The 19610-nt window shown below is 45.7% G+C and overlaps 1 protein-coding gene and 1 non-coding gene across 3 annotated transcripts in view; one reads left to right on the top strand and one right to left on the bottom strand.

Annotated features, from left to right (window-relative positions):
* The window catches only part of IFNAR2 (interferon alpha and beta receptor subunit 2), a 52989-nt gene extending 38866 nt beyond the window's left edge, over positions 1 to 14123 (bottom strand). For both annotated transcript variants that reach the window (XM_058296177.2, XM_058296176.2), the window contains exons 1-7: positions 13995 to 14123; positions 13382 to 13473; positions 12394 to 12435; positions 11025 to 11139; positions 8481 to 8653; positions 5942 to 6084; positions 2406 to 2574 (exon numbers count right to left, since the gene is read on the bottom strand). In XM_058296177.2, coding sequence (XP_058152160.1) covers positions 2406 to 2574; positions 5942 to 6084; positions 8481 to 8653; positions 11025 to 11139; positions 12394 to 12435; positions 13382 to 13436 — 697 coding nt within the window. In that variant the 5' untranslated portion in view covers positions 13437 to 13473; positions 13995 to 14123. The remainder of the gene's footprint in view (positions 1 to 2405; positions 2575 to 5941; positions 6085 to 8480; positions 8654 to 11024; positions 11140 to 12393; positions 12436 to 13381; positions 13474 to 13994) is intronic.
* A 4276-nt stretch (positions 14124 to 18399) lies between these two features.
* On the top strand, positions 18400 to 18502 carry LOC111759436 (U6 spliceosomal RNA). Its single transcript, XR_002793421.1, has one exon. It is a non-coding gene; the product is annotated as a U6 spliceosomal RNA (small nuclear RNA).
* Positions 18503 to 19610: the final 1108 nt, after the last annotated feature.

The following is a 19610-nucleotide window of genomic DNA, read 5'->3' as shown; positions in this document are numbered from 1 at the left end:
GGTGGCAGCCTGGTGGTCGCCTGGCTCCCACCCTGCAGCACGAGGAGGCTCCCCGCTCAAAATCCTCCGAGGGGTCCCATCTCTTACAGTGCATCCCAAGAGCCTATGTCATGTGGCCTCCACTCCATCTGGAAGCAGCTGCAATCTGGGTGTCAAGTAGATGGGTAGTGTCTCGGGGAAAGAGAAAATAATGGAGGCTGACCTAAAATGCAAAATGATGTGCTTACACCAAGGAAAGCTGAAGTGCTGTGAGAGCATGTTGCTCAGTAAGTGAGACTGAAACAGAGGAGGGGGGACAGAGTCTTCACAGAGCATGTCACCTTCCAAAGAACCCTGGAGTCAGGGAGTCAGCTGCATCCTGCAAGAGTCTGAGCAAACCATTGCTTGGCACGTCATATTACTCATTGGATACTGTATTGGTTTTGCAGATTTGTTTGTGTTTGCTTGGAGTTTACACGTGGGCAAGAGCTATAGGCATAAGGAGTCTATATGCAGCTTCAGTCAATTAGGCTGGAAGTCAGGAGATACTTTTTCCTTTAAAATCAGTCAGTTCGTCATCTGCCTTTGAGGAGCAGCGGGGAATAAAATCACACAACACTGGGCACCACGATGGGCTAAAGCATTGCTCAGTGTTTCTCACTTAATCTGCAAATGAGCCACCCTGCTTACCAGTCATGTCTTTATACATTCTGCCTTTCTTTTTATACTGCTGAAAGAGAACATGAAAGAAATTTCGCTTCTTGGCCTGTTGGCTAAGATCAGGTATAAAAATTTCCATGGGGGTGGGGAAATTCAAAAGAGCTTCTTTGGGGGAGGTTTTCATAGATGTTCACTTTTGGCGAAATAGCTGGAGACCTACTTACTTCCTGAGCACGGGAGACCGAATCAGGTACCCCAACAGAAAAACGTGTCTTACTCCATGTTCCTGGGGGTGTGAATTTACTTGTAAATAGGACCTTTGGAAGATGTCGGATTAGTTACGGTATCGCCAAATGAATCAGGCTGGGTTGTAACCCAGATTACCGGAGGCCTTAGAAAGAGCAGGTCACCGAGAGGAGCGGCGGTCGGAAGCCAGTGGCAGCGGAAACCAGGAGAGATACCAGGAGAGAGGAAGTGCCAGGGGAGGGAGGTGGCGGTGCAGGCTGAGGAGCCCCAGGGGATGCAGCAAGCCAGCAGCAGAATACCAGGCTTTTTTTTCTTTTTTAGAAATTTTATTGAGATATATTCCTATACCATACAGTCCACCCAAAGTGTACCTTCAGTGGGTGTTTGTATAATCAGCGTTGTGCAGTCATCACAATATTAGAGCATTTTCATTACTCCAAAATGTAAAGCTCCCTACCCCTTACCCGTCAGTCACCTCTCAAGCCCTCTATCCATCCCTTGCCTTCTACTCTATATAAATTTACTTATTACGATTTTATAAATGAGTCAAGCAATATGCAGTACTTTGTGTCTGGTTTCTGTCACTTTGGATAATTTCCCTTTTTGAACAACTGATGAAGAGATATTAGTATCTTACTACTCACTGCAGTCCGCAGTTTGCTTTCGGGGCATCTTAGCTCAGACAGCACTGTATTGTTAAGTCTCTTGCGAGATTAACTTCCTTTTGCTCTGATTCACGGAAGAACATTCTTATATTTGTACTATTAACCACACTCATCCTCTGCAATAGGGTTCACCAGACTGCCCAGCTAGTGTTTGGGAAGACAGCGTGGCCCTGCCGGCACCTTGACCTTGAACGTCTAGCCTCTGAAACCGTGAGATGTAATTCCTGTTGCCAAGTCGACCGGCGTGCGGTACGTGCCATGGCAGCCTGGCAAACTAAGACACCGAGGGGCTAATCCGCAGTGAATGTTCTAAAGCTTGCTGGTTCTAAAGCTTGCAGATTTCTCCACGTGGTGGAAGGCCTGGAGGTGAGGCCATCGGCTGCGTTGCTGCCTTGGAAACAGAAGGGCTTTCTTTTCAGCCTTCCTCCGCTGACTCCTCCACCAGGGCCAGTTTCCCTTTGGCCCCGAGCCCCAGCCCCCTCCCACCATCTGCACCACGCCCCAGCCTCCCGCTGCCAGGGCCTCAGCAGGCGTCTGCTTTCAGAGCCCCCGCGGCTCCAAGCATTTGGCTTGAAAGATGATGGCCAGATCCAGGGCACACAACAGGCATTTGATCCTGACTCCCTGAAATCAAAGTGTCTGCATTTCAGGAGGCGTTCTGACCTCATCGCTCTCAGGCAAGGACAATATATTCTTAAGTGACCGTGGCGTAGGGCCTGACCAACAGGAAATGCCCTTCGATGTGCCCTCACTGGCAGAAGTGCCTTTAGCGTGCATGGCGTTCAGGTTCTTTTCTTTAAATAAGTTTTCCCTCGAGGTAAGAGCAAAACAAGAAGTTTCAAAAACTTAACCTACCTGATTCCTGGCCAGGTTTAAGGAGAGTACATTTTAATGGGGATTTTTGTATTGTTCCCAGGTGCTTAGGCTCAAAATAAACAGACACACAGTAGTTTGTGTTTGGAAGTAACTTGTCCACGACATACTTGAAATTTCCAGTGATGTTCCTATTTATTTTGGGGTTATGCTGTAAAACAATAATAAGCAAAAATAAAACACATGTTTAGTGAGAATTCCATTGAGAGGCAGGCCCTAACAGTCTCTCTAGGGATTTTAAAAAGGGACAGAAATATAGGCTTGGCGAGAAAGAGTATTTCTAAGTCATTTGGGGCATGCAATTTATCACAAAACTACAGGTACACGTACATGCACACACTCACACATATATTTTTAAACCACCGAATTGAATCTAGTATCTTCATTTTACGAATGAGGAGAAAGAATCCCAAAGAAGAGTAAAGGACTCCAGCTGTCATTTTTGTAAGATTATCTTATTTCATTAATGATATGTGCTACTTTACACTTCCGAAAGTACTTTCATACACATTAACTCATCTGATAATCAAAACAGCAGCAAGGCACGTAGCTTCCCCATTGTACAGGTGAAGAAACTGTAGCTCAGAGGTTAAGTAACTTCCCTGAGGTCACACAGCTTGCCTCTGACAGTACTGAGGCAGATGCCTTGGTTTCTTGTTTTCTTGCCTAATACCCTTGCCTCTTCTTTCCCGTGTAGCTCTGTCCTGTTTCGGAATTAAAGAGATGATCCGAAGGTTATGTCATGAGTTATATTTTTGTATAATGTTTTAAGGTTTTCAAAACACATTTTTACTAGCAGTTTTATACTGTTGGCTTTATAGCCTTCTACAATGTTTTTCTGCAAGTTTCCATTTCGAAGGAGGAGGGATGATTGAAAAATCCAACAAAGTACCCAGGCATGGCAAAGAAGTAGCGAAGAAGAAAAGGGACCAGGCAGACCGCAGAGTCCCAGGGGGCGCTCCCTGGCCTCGCAGGGGAACAGCAGGGCTGGCCAGGGGGCAGGGTGTGCAGGTCCAGGCCTGGTGGTGCCCGTGTGGTCCTGAGACTGCGATCCTGCTTCCTCTCCTGCTGGGAAAACAGAAGCTGCAGCCACCCTCCAATATGCACCCGTGTCCACAGACTCCTGTGCCAAGGGCGGCTTCGTCCCTGCTCCGAGCCAGTGCCACCTCCTCCGCGTGCTCACGAGCTCCCACCCACTCTCATGGCTGGGAATGGACCCGGAGCCCCTGCCCCAGCAGGCCATCTCCTCGTGAACATGCCTTCACGTCTCCCATCTCAAAGTCCTTCCCTTGACCCTGCCTTTGCCTCCAGCAAGGCTCTCCTTCCCTCGACAGAAAACCCCCTTAGAATTAGCTTTCCTTCCTGTCCCCCGTTTTCCTTTTCTCTGCTCTTGAATCCATTCTAATCAGGTCTTTGTCCTACCGCTCCACCCAAACTTCTTTGTCCGCTTCTGTTGTTGTCAGCGGCACAGGAATCTGTGTTTGTTTTTGTTGTGTCATCTGGCTGTGTCAGCTCTCCGTGTGTGCGGCGCCATTCCTGGGCAGGCTGCACTTTCTTTCGCGCTGGGCGGCTCTCCTTACTGGGGCACTCCTTGTGCGTAGGGCTCCTCTACGCGGGGGACATCCCTGTGTGGCAGGGCACTCCTTGCGCGCATCAGCACTGCGCATGGGCCAGCTCCACACGGGTCAAGGAGGCCCGGGGTTTGAACCGCGGACCTCGCATGTGGTAGACAGACGCCCTAACCACTGGGCCAAGTCCGCCGCCCCTGTGGTCTCTTAACACACCAGAAGGATGTCCTGTTAGTACTGGGTCACATATGTCACTCTACCACCTGCCGTCCTCGTGGGGCTCCCTGTGTGCTCCGAGGACGCTGACTCCTAGAAGCCCTACCTGATCGGGTCCCCAGCACTTCCTCCAGTTCCTCCTCACTGTCCACTCCAGTCACCCCTCCCTGCTGCTCTTCAGACCCACCAGGCCCTCTCCAGCCTGTGGCCTTTGAACTTCTGTGCCCTCTGGCTGAAAGGCCTCTGCCCCGGATATCCTCAGGGCCGGCGCACCTGGAGGGTTTATGATGGCAAAGGGCCAGGCACAGGGCAACGGCTGCCACAGCAGGTGAGGGCGGCTGGTCCATCTGTGCTCACACCAGCATTCCAAGGCAAGGAGAGAGGCAAGAGATTGAAGACCCAGGCCTGCCCGACAGCAGGATTACTCGGAGGTCACTAACATTCAGTTAGGTCCTTCGAGGAAACCAGAAGGGGACAGAGGAGACAGAAAGTTACCACCCCATTGCTTTGTACGAGGGCTGGAGGGGCAGAGATGGACGCACTTGATGCGTGGCTCAGCCAAACGGCTCCTTTTGAAGAAACCCTCAGCCTGGCCTGCAGATGCTTGGCTGCTCTCCTGTCCACTGCAAACCTCCTTCTCCTCTGCGTGTCCCCTGATGCTGTCCACGTCACTTACGTGTTTGACGAGGCCTGCACTGCTGGGCTAAGTGAACATATTTCTACAATGAATGGAGTGGGGACGCTTCTTTCCTAAAGTCAGACCTTTTAGTTTTAATCATGCAGCTATGAATTTCTTTTTTAAAAAGATAAGAGGAGGGAGTGCGTATAGCTCAGTGGTTGAACGCCTGCTTTGCAGGTATGAAGTCCTGGGTTCAATCCCTGGTTCCTCCTAAAAAAAAGATACGCAGGCCAAAAGTATTCCCCGCCAATTCTGGGCTGTTTTGATCTTTTTTTTTTTGGAGAGAAAAATCTTTTTTTTTTTAAAATGATTTATTTTTTTATTTCCCCTCCCCCACCCCAGTTGTCTGTTCTCTGTGTCTATTTGCTGCGTCTTCTTTGTCCGCTTCTGTTGTCGTCAGCGACACGGGAATCTGTGTTTCTTTTTGTTGTGTCATCTTGTTGTGTCAGCTCTCCGTGTGGGTGGCGCCATTCCTGGACAGGCTGTACTTTCTTTCGCGCTGGGCGGCTCTCTTTACGGGGTGCACTCCTTGAGCGTGGGGACATCCCTGCGTGGCAGGGCACTCCCTGCGCGCATCAGCACTGCGCGTGGGCCAGCTCCACACGGGTCAAGGAGGCCCGGGGTTTGAACCGCGGACCTCCCATGTGGTAGGCGGACGCACTAACAACTGGGCCAAGTCCACTTCCCCAAAAAAATCTTTTTAATATATGGGAAATCCAATGTAAAAAGATGCACATTTTCAATCTATAAATCTCATGCAATCCCAATCAGAATCCCAAAGATAATCCAAATGAATTCTAACACTGAGTGGGGAGAATCAATATGAGAATGGCAGAACAGTTCTAAAAAAGGCTAGTACCCACCCTCCTAAGTCTTAAAATATATTGCAAAGCTGCAGTAAACAAGTATATATGACACTAATACAGGTGCAGACGGATCAGTGGAACAAAATAGTTTAGAAAGCCCCAAGCGAGAGTGTGTGTATGTGCAAGAGAGAGAGCATGCATGCATATGTGTGTGAATATGTTTCAATCTTGACACCAGAGACTACTTACCTTCTTCACAATGTCTGCAGATTGTTCTTCAATGACAAGCGATAGATAATCTAGTATCTCAAGAGCGACGGATGGAAATTTCACTATCACATTCATGTGGTCTGTATAACCAACAATCTCAAACTCTGGTGGTTCAAAAGTCACTGTGAAACCAAAATCAGAGACAAACCCCAACGTCAGGCAATGACTGATTGCAGAGTGATAATGCCTCCCATTGCCATGATACAACTTTATTTCTTTACAGCTCTTTCTTTTTTTAACCAAGTTGTAGCACGTGCTGGTGAAAAACTAAGAACCGTAAAGATGAGGTCATTGGTTTAATATCGCCACAAGGAACTGAGGACAGATAATGGGATGGAAGTTAGTAACTTCCCCAATTTTCAGGCTGTATTCTAAACACAAAATTAAAAATGACTCCCCCTCGTCCCCGTATTATAGTGATAATACATAATCAGTGCAGAAACATTACAAAATGCAGATGTAAAACTGTCCCTGAATGTGGTTAATCACCTTTTTACACATACATATAAACTAAAATGGAACCATTCTTACATAGGCAGTTCTGCATGATACATATATTTTACTTAACAGTATTTCATAAACATACCAGTAACTATTTATCTGCATCAAGGGCTGGCAAACTATAGCCTGCAGGTTGGATTTTAGCACAGACTGAGTTAAGACTGGTTTTAATTTTTTAAAGAATTGTAAAAAATGAAGAATACATAATAGAGGCCATATGTGGCCTGCAAAGTCTAAAATGTTTGTTTGTTTTTAATCTGGCCTGCGGAGAAAGTTTGTTGACATTGATCTATATCTTCATTTCTCACAGCTAATTTCATTCCATGACATGGCTGTACCATAACTTCAATGATTCACCGTCTCTCATTTTTCTGAATATAATCAATGTGTCAATGAGTGTTCTTGAAGCTAAATCTTTGCATTCATCCTGAATTATTTCTTTAGGATAAATCACAAGGGAGGGTTTCTGGAATAGAGGAGGCGCATGTTAAGGGTTTTAATATATAAGCCAGATACCTTCAGGAACATGGTACCAAGTCACATTCCCTGAATTCCCTGGAAACCTGGGTATTCATGTGTCTTTAATATTTTTCATTTTGCTTCATGAAAAGCACAATCTCATTATCACTTTATTTTCTTTAACGGTATGATCTATACATGGAGCCTTTCTTTCCTTTTTGAAGGAAATTCCAGCAAATCTCCCAAGCATCCAAATCGTATGGAATCTGGTTGTGGCTCTCGTTCTGCTGAGCGTGTAGGTGGGGTGCAGGCCCTCCCGCTCTGTGACAGGGAGCCGGAGTGCTAGCTGTCTCTTGGCAATTAAATTAGGAAACTCAAAGTAAGACAGCCTGCAAATCAAAACCTCTGTTAGACACCACTTCACACTGCCAGGAAAATTATTATTTGAAAAAAAAAAAAAGGCAAGAAAATGGAAAATAAGAACTGCTGGCAAGGATGTGGAGCTATTGGTACTTGGGCACCACTGCTCATAGTAGCTTCATTCACAGTGGTTAAAAGGTGGCGACAACCCAAGTGGCCATCTCCCGATGAATGGACGTACACACAATGGAATGCCACTCGGCCATAACACAAGAAGGAAGGCCGTGCTGACACGTGCTACACCACAGAGGACACTTGAAGGCGTTCTGCTCAGTGAGAGAAGCCAGGCATGACAGGGCCAATGTTGTATGAGTCACTTAGATGCCACGTCTAGAATGAGCAAACTCACAGACGGGAAGAATCTTAAGGGGTTCCCAGGGGCTGAAGGGAGGGGCGGGATAGGAAATTCTTGCTTAATCGGTACAGTTTCTGCTCTGAAGTGAGGAAGTTTTAATAATGGAAGGCAATGATGGTAGCGTCACATTGTAAGAGCCGTGAACGCCGCTAAATTGTACACTTAAAAATGGTTAAAACGGCAAATTTTAGGTCATACGACCGTAGACACACACACGGAAAATACAGGAGCCCGGGTGAGGGCCAGCAATTGCCGTGGCTGTTAGCACAAGGCCTGGGGCAGCCCGCTGCAGGCGCAGGGGGAGAAGGCCCAGTGGACGCGCTCCCCGCCTGCGCGGTCCGGCCTCTGAGCTTGGCGCCCCAAGGTGTGTGCACAGCTGGGGGATCACGGGAACCAGGGCTGCGGGCTCTGGTGTGGGGATGGAGTCGTGGCATTAAGGAAAACGCCAGCCCACAGGGTTGTGGCAGCCTGGCCACGGGCCGCCTGAGGCCCCCTCCCCACTTCCTATCAGGCCGTGGCACCAGGCAAGACCCCCGGCCCCTCCTTACGGAGCCTCACGCCAGGGTTTAGTCAGAACCTGCCAAGCGTGGACCGTCTTTCCAGGTGAGAAGATGGAGGCTCAGAGGAGCAGAGCCAGGGGTTCACGTCCACAGGGCGAGGAAGTGCACGGCCGGGAGCCCACCCTGGCTCCGCGCCCGCCAGCGCCTCTGCCCGCCTGCCTGGTCAGTGGACGGCGGTGACCTTCATGAGGAGGGGGGGGAGGAGGAACAGGGATGGACTCACTGTCGGTTGCCAGGAATAAGTGGCCCAGGCAAGTGACCAGCTCCGTGCTCCCTCGGAATCCTACAACTTTGGGGATGTAGGTCTCGTGCATGTGCTCCCACACACCTGCCAGGTCACAGGAGGGGCTCGTGATATTTGTGCAGGCCTCAACGATCTTCATATCTTCTGATTTACTTGGGAAGGAAAAGAAATGGGCAAGAGCACACGTTAGCACTGTAAAACTCCCGTCCCTGTTTCCTTTAGGACTCTGATCAGATCACTGTGGTAAATCATTGCCCTTAATTGCTTTACGTAAAATACCTCCCCTACACACACATCCCCGATCCCTCTGGCCTCTCTTTTCCTTCATAGCATTTACCACGACCTGCCACATTATACGTTTGTTTATTGAGGCCTCTGCCTACTTTCAGAAAGTTCCAGAAGGGTGGGGACTTGTGTTCATGACAGAACCTCCTGGCTCGGCAGCAGATGGCAGTAAGCATTTGCTAGATGAATGAATGAATGAATGAATGAATGAACCCTGGGCTTTAGCGGTAGAGGCCCCAGGTCTCCCTGCCCTACAGGACAACCACGAATACATTCCCTGAGGCTCCTGCCCTTCCTGGCCGAGGACCACAACGTCCGGTCCTAAGACAGTCCTGCTTGGGTTATTGTAGGAACAACACAGACATCTGGTCTCCCGAGTCTCAGCAAGGTAGGTGGGGACACACGGGACTGCGCAGTGTGGGGAGAAGCTTTAAGACTCTGCGGACTCCAAAGAGAAACTTAGAAGAGGCTCTTCACTGGGACCGTCACCAGGGGCAGGGACCGCAATTAAGCCAAACAAACGACCAACGGAAGGATGTTCCGAGGGGCTAGTGGACCGAAGCAAGGCCATATAAGGGTGACTGTGGAAAGAAGAAAGCCAAAGAAGGTTCCATCTCCTACTCAGCCATCCCTACGTAGGAGAGATTGGCTCAGAGAGGCTGAGCTCTGTGCTCAAGGTCACAGCTGGGTAGTGATCAAGCCAGATTTTGAACCCAGCCCAAGTCAAAGAAAATGATCAAGAAAGAGACAAGACAACCTATAGAATGGGAGAAAACATTTGGAAAACATGTATCAGATAGGGGCATGGTATTCAGAATATTTAGAGAACTTTTACAACAGTACAACACACGGTACAAAACACAGACAACCCAATTAAAAAATGGGCAAAGGACATGAAGAGACATGTCTCCAATGAAGATATACAAATGGCTAACAAGTACATGAAAAGATGCTTGATAGCATTAGTCATGAGGGAAATGCAAACTAAAACAATGAGATACTATTTCACCCCTACAAAGATGCCTTTTATTAAAAAAAAAAAAAAGAGAACAGAAAATAATAAGAGTTGGAGAGGACATGGAGAAATTGGAACCCTCATTCATTGCTGGTGGGAAAGTAAAATGGTGCAGCCACTGTGGCAAGCAAAAGAGCAGTCCCTTAAAAAATTAAACACACAATTACATGACCCAGCGATCCCACTTTGAGATACATACCCAAAGAGAGTGACAACAGGATTGCAAACAGATACTCATACCAATGTTCAAAGCAACATTGTTCACAAAAGCCAAACGCTGGAAGCAACCCAAGGGTCCATCAACAAACGAGCAGGTAAAATATGGTATATATACACAATGGAATACTATTGGGCCATAGGAAAAAGGAAGTTCTGAGATGTGCTGCCACAGGCAAAAACCTTGAAAACATTTTGCTCATTGAAACAATTAAGAAACATAAGAGCAAAAATTGTACGCTATCACTTATAAGCGGTGACCAGAAATAGCAAATTCGCAGGGATAGAAAGCAGATTAGAGGTTACCCAAGAAGGGGTGAGTGGAAGGAGGAGGAAAGAGTAGTGCCTGTTTGCAAATAAAAAACCAATCATCAAATTAAATACAGAATTACCGTATGACCCAACAATTACACTTCCAGGTATTTTATATACCTGAATTAAGTGACAACAGGGTTGCAAACAGATACCTGGACACCCATGTTTGTAGCAGCATTAGTCATAACAGTCAAAAGCTGGAAACAACTCAAGTGACAGTCAACAAATGAATGTGGAAGCAAAACGTGGCACATTAAAAACAACAATAAAAAAACAATGATACATTGAGCTTAAATTCCTCTGGAAAAGATCATTATCTTCAAGAATTGTCAGAATGCTCAAAGTGAAAAATCAAGGAGGGGAGAATTGCCTTTCTGTACTTCAAAAAGTCCTTTCAAATTATGGCAAATAAAACCATGTGCAATTGGTGCACAGCTGTATCAATAAAGAAGTGGAATAAAACCGAGAATCAAAAAACAAACAAACAAAAAAGGATGGGCATTTTGTCTTTGGCCTCTTCTAAGTCTCTGAATAAAAAAAAAAGAAGAAAAAAGAAAGCGAGGAAGAGGAGGAGGGACGGAAAGAGGAAAAATATTTAGTGTATCGCAAGGAAGGTTGCCGCATCCCCCACCCCACACTTAATAGAAAAGGTGATAGGTTCAGTAAGAGAAAAAATGAAATGTCAAACCAACCTCATGATTGTGTACCATAATGTATAGTGAGTTGGTACAATGGAATGGTTTTTTAACTCCCATGATAGGACTGGCCGGAAATTTTGTAGGGTCATCTTTAAAATGCAAGGTTCATCTGAAAAACCAAAAAGGGGGGGAACACTGAAGTTTGAAATCAAGGGTTGTTTTTTGGTCACTGTTCAATCTGTGCCCTGGATCGGGAGCCTATGCCTCCAGCAGAGACCCTTTCCCAGGACCCTGGGGGGGTCTTGGAAATGGGAAGAAAACGGTTTTACCAGACATGGGAAATAAGCTAATATAATACTTTAATGAGGAACACATTATCTGGGGAGGCAAGTTTAGGAAGCAGGAACTCAGCTGGATGTAAATAATTTGGACAATGGAACTCACCCAATTATCTTTATCAGTGGAGCAATGCACCAAAACAACCCAGGTGATCCCGGGCACCCCTGCACCCCAATTCTCTCAGCTCAACTCCTAACTCCTCCAAGAAGTCCTCCTGATGCAGCTCAGCCCAAAGCAAGCTTCCCCTCTTCTGAATTCCCCACAGTACTTATTGCCCCATCACAGGGGAGGGGGCCTGCAATGTGTGCCCACACGGGCACTTCCTGGGAATTTTATCCCCACAATGCCGAGCAGTAGACCTACCATGAAATTGAGAAGTCAAGTTCTACAGCTGGGCAGTGGCAGGGGCAGACCAGTCTCCAAAGGCACATTTGTCAAATTCTACCTTAGACACTTAAGTGGTTTTTGTATTTTCTTCTTATTTCCCCTTTTAATCACATTCAAATACATAATTCAATGCTGCCATAGTGTTGCGTTACCAGTGGAAGGTTTTTCAAGAGCATCTAAGTTTCCTGGGTTAAGACCTGGCCTTTGCTTCTTGGTTGCCAACTCTTCATTCTCCAATGCCTAGCACAAGACCAGGCAGCTAATGAAGTTTTATGGACAGATGTATATACCTAGGCAAGAAGTTTAATTAAAAAAATTTTTTTTTCCCTGTCTTATCTGGCAGCAATAGGTGGCAGAAAGCAAATTAAACAGAAGTGAATCCTGAATCCTTTTTTTGTTTGGCATAGTCTCTCTCCTCACTCTTCTATTAGTAGAATATTAAGAGCTGAAGATTCTTTTAAGGGATTTTAAATTAATCCATAGTGCTATTTTTTTGTGTGTTTTGACACATGTAGAAAGCAGAGTTGGCCAATTTTACTTCTTTTCACAGACAAAGCATTTGAGAAAAAGGATTCCAATATGACAGGCAACAGATCTGGGATCAGAAATTAAATTTCCCATATTTTAGTCTTCTGAATGGTTGCCCCGCCACTTTGCCCCTTATACAAAATTTAGTCAAATAAAGAAAATCTCTTACCAGTCAAAGCATGTGAAGTACCAAACAGAAGGCTGATATACACTAGGAGGAAGAAAAACAGGTTAGAAAAGCAAAACGGTATTTTCTCTGGACTCAACCTCTAACTCCTGCTCTGAGCCTGGGATCCTTTTATACACAGTTATAAATATCAGATGAGAAGGTCTTGCCCTTAAAAAACTGGCCAACAGGGTCCCACAGCACATGGCCCAAGGGTTGTGTACTCAGTGGACCCAATCCTAACAACAGAGGTTAGACTGGTTGAGGGACTGCCTGGAGAAGCCTGCGTCCACCTGCAACAATCCTCCCAGTACGAATAAGCATGTTGCATTAACGGTAAACTTCAGAGACAAAGGCCTTTATCAAGGGCCCTGGAGAAGAAGAAAGGGGGGCTGGTGATGGGATTTGGTGGTTCTCACCTCCTTGGGGTGCAGGCCTATGGGGCACTGTTTTCTGCCTGTCACTATGACTGGTGGGGGAAGTATTAGCACTTAGTAGGCAGAGACCACCCTTGCAATACACACGTGGGTCCCCTACTCCTGAACCCTGGGAAGGATGATGCAGTGACACACTGGAATGGAATCCGAAGAGAGGTAGGGAAAAGGCACTCAAATGACAGTGAACGAAGGGCTGAAACCAACGCTCAGGACTGGCTTTTCGGTTTGGTGGGATGTGGCAGGTTAAGGGTTTGGCCTTTTCCAAATATAGGAGTAGACTGACCAACCCCACCCTGGATTACAATGAGGTTTTCAAGAGAAATTATTCTTCAGATTACATAGAAGCATATTACTCATCATCATTCTTTGTTTTCCTTAGATTCACAATAGGGCGGCAACCCAGGTGGAACCCAGCCATCGGCACAGGCTTCCTTTCTCTTTTCCACCTAACTCTTGGGAAATCGGCTGGCTGCTCCCCTCAGAAGGGCTCTCTGTGATGATGATGATGAGAAGGGTCTCCCACCAGAGCTATGATTTTAAAAAGTAGCGCTTACCCCAGGGATACAAATGAAGTGGTCTGATGGAGGAGGCCTCCTGGCTTAAAAGCATCTTTGTTATTTTTTAAGTCATTGCTTTACTTCCACATCTGAAAGGAAACCAACATGAAATGATTACAATTCTCAAGTATTTAACCAAATTGCAAAGATAAGAGCAGGCAAAGACCAGGTGGGAGTCCAGCAGGAAAGACAGCAATTCCTGGCTTCTGGTTCCTCTGCCTTCCCCCAGCCCACCCTCTATGCCTGTGCTAAGGGCAGCTTGTCTTGGCTTCTTGGACCAATCCTTCTTTAGGGAGAAATTCTTAAGTTCAACTTTTTAAGAAGGTAATTTCTTTTCTTGGTTCAAAAATTATAAACATACCAAAAAAGCAGAGTGGAAAATCTCATTCCCTTTAGAAAATTACTTTTCTTAGTTTTTCACGAATCCTTCAGAACTCCTTTAAGCATAAACAAGCAGAACTATATATTCTTATCCCTCCCCCTTTTGCAAAAAAAAAAAAATATACAGGCGAATGTGGCTCAACCAGTTGGGTGCCCGCCTACCACATAGGAGGTCCCAGGTTTGAGTCCTGGTGCCTCCTAAAGAAGATGAGCAGATACCCGCACCTACCGTAAGGAGCTAGATGCTTCGTCCTGCCGCGAAGAGCTAGACACTGCATCCCACCGCAACAAGTAGATGCCTAAATGAGCAGATGCCACAAACCAGCAGATGCTGCAGCCCGCAGGGAGCAGATGTGGCTCAGGCCTTTGGGACCTCACCTCCCATGTGGGAGGTCCCAGGTTCAATTCTCAGTGCCTCCTGGAGAAGGTGAGCAAACAAAGAGCAGACAGATGAGAGAACCATCTGGGGGAGGGGGGAATACATTTTTAAAAAATTAAGTAAATAAACAAATCTTTTAAAAAATAGCAAATACCAGGTCCTGTTCTACCTCTACTTTTAGTACTTAAAAACACATTGGGGAGATCTTCCCACAGCGGCACCGGAAGGAATTTCCTTGTTTTTTAAAATATAGTTGCATGGTATTTTGTGGATACACCATGTATTTAACTAGCATCCAACTGGTGGGCATTTGAGTTGTTTCCCATCTTTTCTGCAATGAATATGCTTGACATGCATCTTTTTGCACATGTGCAAGCAGAAGTGTAGGAAAACTTTCCAGAAGTAGGATTGCTAGGAAAAGGGTGTCTTGGTCAGGGTCCCAGCAGGAAACAGTACACTAAGTCTGGACATTTTGAGGAAGGCTTTAATTGAGGGGCTATCTACAAATGTGTGAGGTGGGAGGAAAAACCACAAGGGACTATGCAGTACCTTGAGCTGACAAGGATGGGGACTTGAAGGGGACAGGGGAGGAGCTGATACTGGAATCTGGAAGACTGCTGCGGGAGGGCGTGTCACGGTAACCTGAACTACACAACCAGCCCCAATAAATAGCTTCACTGTCCTCCCTCCCCTCTCCTACTTGGGGAGCCCCATTGGCCAAACCCCACGAGAAGCCCCAGGGAAAGAAGCTGGTGGTGCTGTCCATACAGGACAGGCTCCCGGAAGGGTGGAGATGGTGGAAGGCGGGCCTGGAGGGGCAGCAGAAGAGACCTGGCTCGATGGGGCGATGCATTTGCAATTACGACAGAAACTGCCCAAGCGCCTGCCCTCGGGCTGCACCAATTCACACACACACCTGCCACTGCCTGTATCAAAATTACGGCTTCCCTGTAGCTGCTTCCACAAAGAGCATCAAACTTTCGGGGCTTTATCAAATTCATTAAGTGAAAAATTATACATCAGGCTAATATTAATTTGCATTTCTTTTATTTTAAGTTTCAGAATCTTCTCTTATATTTAAGAGCCGTTCATATTTCCTCGCTCGTCTGTACTCTTGGCCCATTTTTCTAGAGTCGCTGGCCTTTTTGTTACTGGTTTGCAGGAGCTGTGTCACTATGAAGGAAACTGGCCTTTCTCTGTGATAAGAACCACATCTTTTTTTTTTCTTCCCACTTTGCCCCTTGGTTTTTGATTTGCTTATGCTCTTTTGACTTAAGCACATAGAAGTTTCCATGTTTTATGTTTTCAGATTTCAAGGTGTGTTCTTTCTTAGCTTCTGAATTTTGAGTGATAGTTGGAAAGCCTTCCTCATGCCAAGGCGATAAAGGAATTCTTCAGAAAGAATTTTAAGTCTTGCTCCTTCTGCCACACACACCCTGTCCCCAAGCAAACGACTGGGCCCAGCAGACTCAGGGTGTTCTGTCCCCAAACCCTGGGGAAGCATCAAGCCCCAAGTTAAATGAAGAAGACAATGAAATAGCAGGCTGGTGTCCAAGCTAAAAACAATTTTACAAAAAGTCCTCTTGAGAGGGGGATGGTAGGAAGATGGCAGGGAGGGAATTAGTTCCTCCACTAGAAAAACTATTAAGCAGGCAGGGCCTGGCTGTACAATTATTTCAGAACTCCAGAGTCCAGAAGGTCAATGTACAGCATCCAGGGAAGACTGGGAGAAAGAGGATGGTGAATTATAGTTAATATCAGTGCACTGCTCTCGCCAGTGGCTGTTACCGGAGCCTATCCCCTCACCCTCACGGCAGGCAGCAGTGGGATGCAGCCCCAGGCGTAGCTTGCTGGTGCTAGAAAGGATATAAAAATCCACCTCCTGAAGATCTGGGTTGGACAGGGGCCAATAGCTGACCATGGCTTTTAATTAGCTACTTCAGATCACAGTCGGCCGGCTCTGAGGGCAGCCTTTGTTCTAATCCGCCCTGGACAAAGGCAGCAGAAGAGACTTAGAGATGTCACCCGTCCTCAGAGCTGCAGAGGACAGGGGGAGGGCCGCACTTGCTGGGCAGGTCAAGATAGCACGGCTTTGGGGAGCCATGGAAGAAGCTCCTGGCACCCATCCTGGCTCCTCCCTCAGCCTCTCCTCAGGACAGTTTGGAGCCAGCAACTGCTCCCTTTGTGTTTCCCTGGCCTTGTTCCAGCTAACAAAAACTGACTTGGAATACTCCTCTCCTGCGGGTACCCCTCCCATGACCTGCCCTCAGGCAAAGCAACCTGACACAATGAAAGCAGAAAGAAACCACTGAGGCAGAAGGTGGGGGGCAAGGGCTGGCATGCTTTCAGCCCAGCAGTGGGACATCCAGGAATGGAGGAGATCTGTCTCCTGGAAAGTCAAGGGGGCACTCAGACTCCTGTAAGCAGGGGAACGTCCAAGCCACCAGCAAACACAGGCCCAGGACAAGACACAGGCTCAGAAAAGACAGGGAGGACCGTGCACTTTGCATTCTCCTTGGGTGGACCTTTCCACCAGGAGGGCTGACACTCAAGAAAACCGTCATGTTACCAGCCTGGAAACACAAGAAACAGACATCTCAGGGAGCAAAGCCCAGAGTTAACATTTAAAATAATAAAGCACACAGTGTGCAAAAGATTATAAGACAAAGAAACGGGAAATGATGGCCTTTCCAAAGGAAGAAGACAAAAATCCAGGAAACACCAAAGAAGAAGACCAGTGTAGTAGTTTGATATTATTGATGAATTCCAAAAAGAAATACTGGATTATGTTCGTAAACTGGTCTTTTGCTCTAGGTATATTAGATCACATTGGATTCAGAGGTTTTACTTTTACTTGATTAAATAACGAGTAAGGCTTTGATTGGGCCAGTTAGTACGACGATGAGTCCCTGCTCCGTTGGTGGTAGGGACCCACAGAGAAACCTACTGCAGTGAAGGTAGGCTGGAGTTTCGATACTGGAGCCTGGGAAGTGAACACACAGGAGAAGAACACAGAGGGACAGAGATGGCTTCTTAGACACGGCAGAAGCCCTGGAAAGAGACAGAGCCGTCTGCCTGATAGTCTACAGCTGGCCTTGTGGAGAGAGAGCACAGCAGCTGAGCCTGGAGAGAAGCCCTGGGAAAAGAGGAACCCAGGAAGCCTAACCTTTGCAGATGTCGGCAGTCATCTTGCTCTAACATGTAGCAACAGACTTTGGTGAGGGAAATAACATATGCTCTATGGCCTGGTAACTGTAAGCTTCTACCCCAAATAAATACCCTTTATAAAAGGTAACAGATTTCTGGTATTTTGTATCAGTACCCCTTTGGCTGACTAACACAACCAGAATGCAGATATACAGGACAAAGACTTTTAAAAAATGGTCCTTAATATGTTCCAGGAGATGAAAGAAAAGTACAGAAAAAGAACTAAAAGATATCAGGAAAACAATGAGTGAACAATATGAGAATCTGAATAAAGAGAAAGAAATTTTAAAAAGGAATCAAATAGAACTACTGGAGTTGAAGATCACAAAAACTGAAATGAAAAATTCCCAGAAGGGTTTCAACAGCAGATCAGAGCTAACAGAAAAAAGGACACCTAAAAATAAGACATGTGAAGACAAGATTTGAAATGGGTCAGGCTGAGGAACAGAAAGAAAAAAGAATTATAAAAAGTGAAAATAGCCTAAGAGACCTTTGGGACACCATTAAGCAGACCAGAATACGTGTTATGGGAATCCCAGGAGAGGAAAGAGAGAAAGGGGCAGAAGGAATAGTCAAAGAAATTATGACAGAGTACTTCCCAAACTTAGCAAAAGAGATGAATATGAACAGCTAAGCCCAGAGAACACCAAGCAGGATAAACTTGAAGAAAAAGAAGCCCTGTCACATACTGATCAAACAGTCTAATTTTGAAAGCTGCAAGAGAAAAGCAATGGATCGTGTATAAGGAAATTCTGATTAGATTAAATGTCAATTTCTCACCAGGAACCATGGTGGCAAGAAGGCAGTGGGTTGAAATACTTAAAAGTGCTGAAAGGAAACAATTGCCAACCAAGAGTTTTCTATCCAGTGAAAATGTCTTTCACAAACGAGGGAGAGATGAAAACCTTCCCAGATAAACAACAGATGAGAGAGTTCATCACCAGTAGACCTATCCTACAAGCAATGTTAAAGGGAGGCCTTCTGACTGAAAGGAAAGGACACTAGACAGAAGTTCAAAGAAGTATAAAGAAATAAAGACCTCCAGTTCTTGCTTCAGCAGCACATATACTAAAATCAGAACGATACAGAGAAGATTAGCATGGCCTCTGTGCAAGGATGACATGCAAATGTGTGATGCATTCCACATTTTAAAAACTTGGAGTGCTGGTTACTAGAAGGTATGTTGAGGGCTGAGAAGGGGTGCTGATACTTAATGTATGTAGAATTTTTAATTAACTTGATTGTGAAAGTGTGGAAAGGGATAGAGTTTGTGGTAACACTGTGGCGAGTATAACTAACGTGACTGGTTTGTGAATGGGATGGTGGCTGAAAGGGATTGTTTAGGGACATAAATGTCAATTGAAAGAAAGCTAGAGAATAATCTTGGGACTGAAAAACAGTGAACCTGGTGGTGGATGAGGATTGTGGTTAACAGTACAAATAAAGAATGTTCTTCTATGAACTAGAACAAATGTATGTCACTATGACAAGGTGGTGAGAATATAGTGATGCATGGAAAAAGTACAATAACGTAACTCATGACTCTAGTTAACAGCACTATTGTAATATTCTTGCATCAATGTCAAAGACGGTACTATATCAATGATAAGGGTCAATAATAGAGGGTATGGGATTTTTTTCTCTTGGGCTAAGGAAAACATTAAAAAAATTAGGAGGCAATGACTACACAACTCTTGTGATGAAACTGAGAGCCACTGAGTACACACTTTGGATGGACTGTACAAGGCATGGGACTGTATAACACAGTGAAACATGTGGTGGATGATGGGCTATGGTTAACAAGAGAAACATGAGAGTGTTCTCTCATGAACTGTAACAAATGTGCATTACTAACACATGGTGTTAATATAGGAAGGTGTGATGGAAAAATATACCAAATGTAAGTTATGGACTACAGCTATTAGTAATATTTTGATGAAAATATAGCTATTAGTAATATTTTGATGAACATTATGAAAATAATGTTCCACAACGATGCAAGGTATTGGTGGAAGGGTGATATAGGGGAATTCTGCTCGTTATGCATGACTGTTTTTAAGCTCACAACTTTTCTAGTAAAAAATGTATTAAAAAATACACCCTCCCCAGATTCTCCGGGGGTATGTCTGAGGTACATATGGAGGAATACATGATAGTTTTCCATAAATAGTTCCTTTGTAGTGGATTTCTCACATATTAAACTCCAACAAGGACCCAGAGTGCAGATATTCTCTGCTGCCATTTAGATGTAGATCCACA

Source organism: Dasypus novemcinctus, chromosome 4 (assembly GCF_030445035.2).
Source record: "Dasypus novemcinctus isolate mDasNov1 chromosome 4, mDasNov1.1.hap2, whole genome shotgun sequence".
Classification (NCBI taxonomy): Eukaryota; Metazoa; Chordata; class Mammalia; order Cingulata; family Dasypodidae; genus Dasypus; species Dasypus novemcinctus.
Note: the sequence above shows the minus strand (reverse complement) of the source record. Positions and strands in the feature narration are given on the sequence as shown.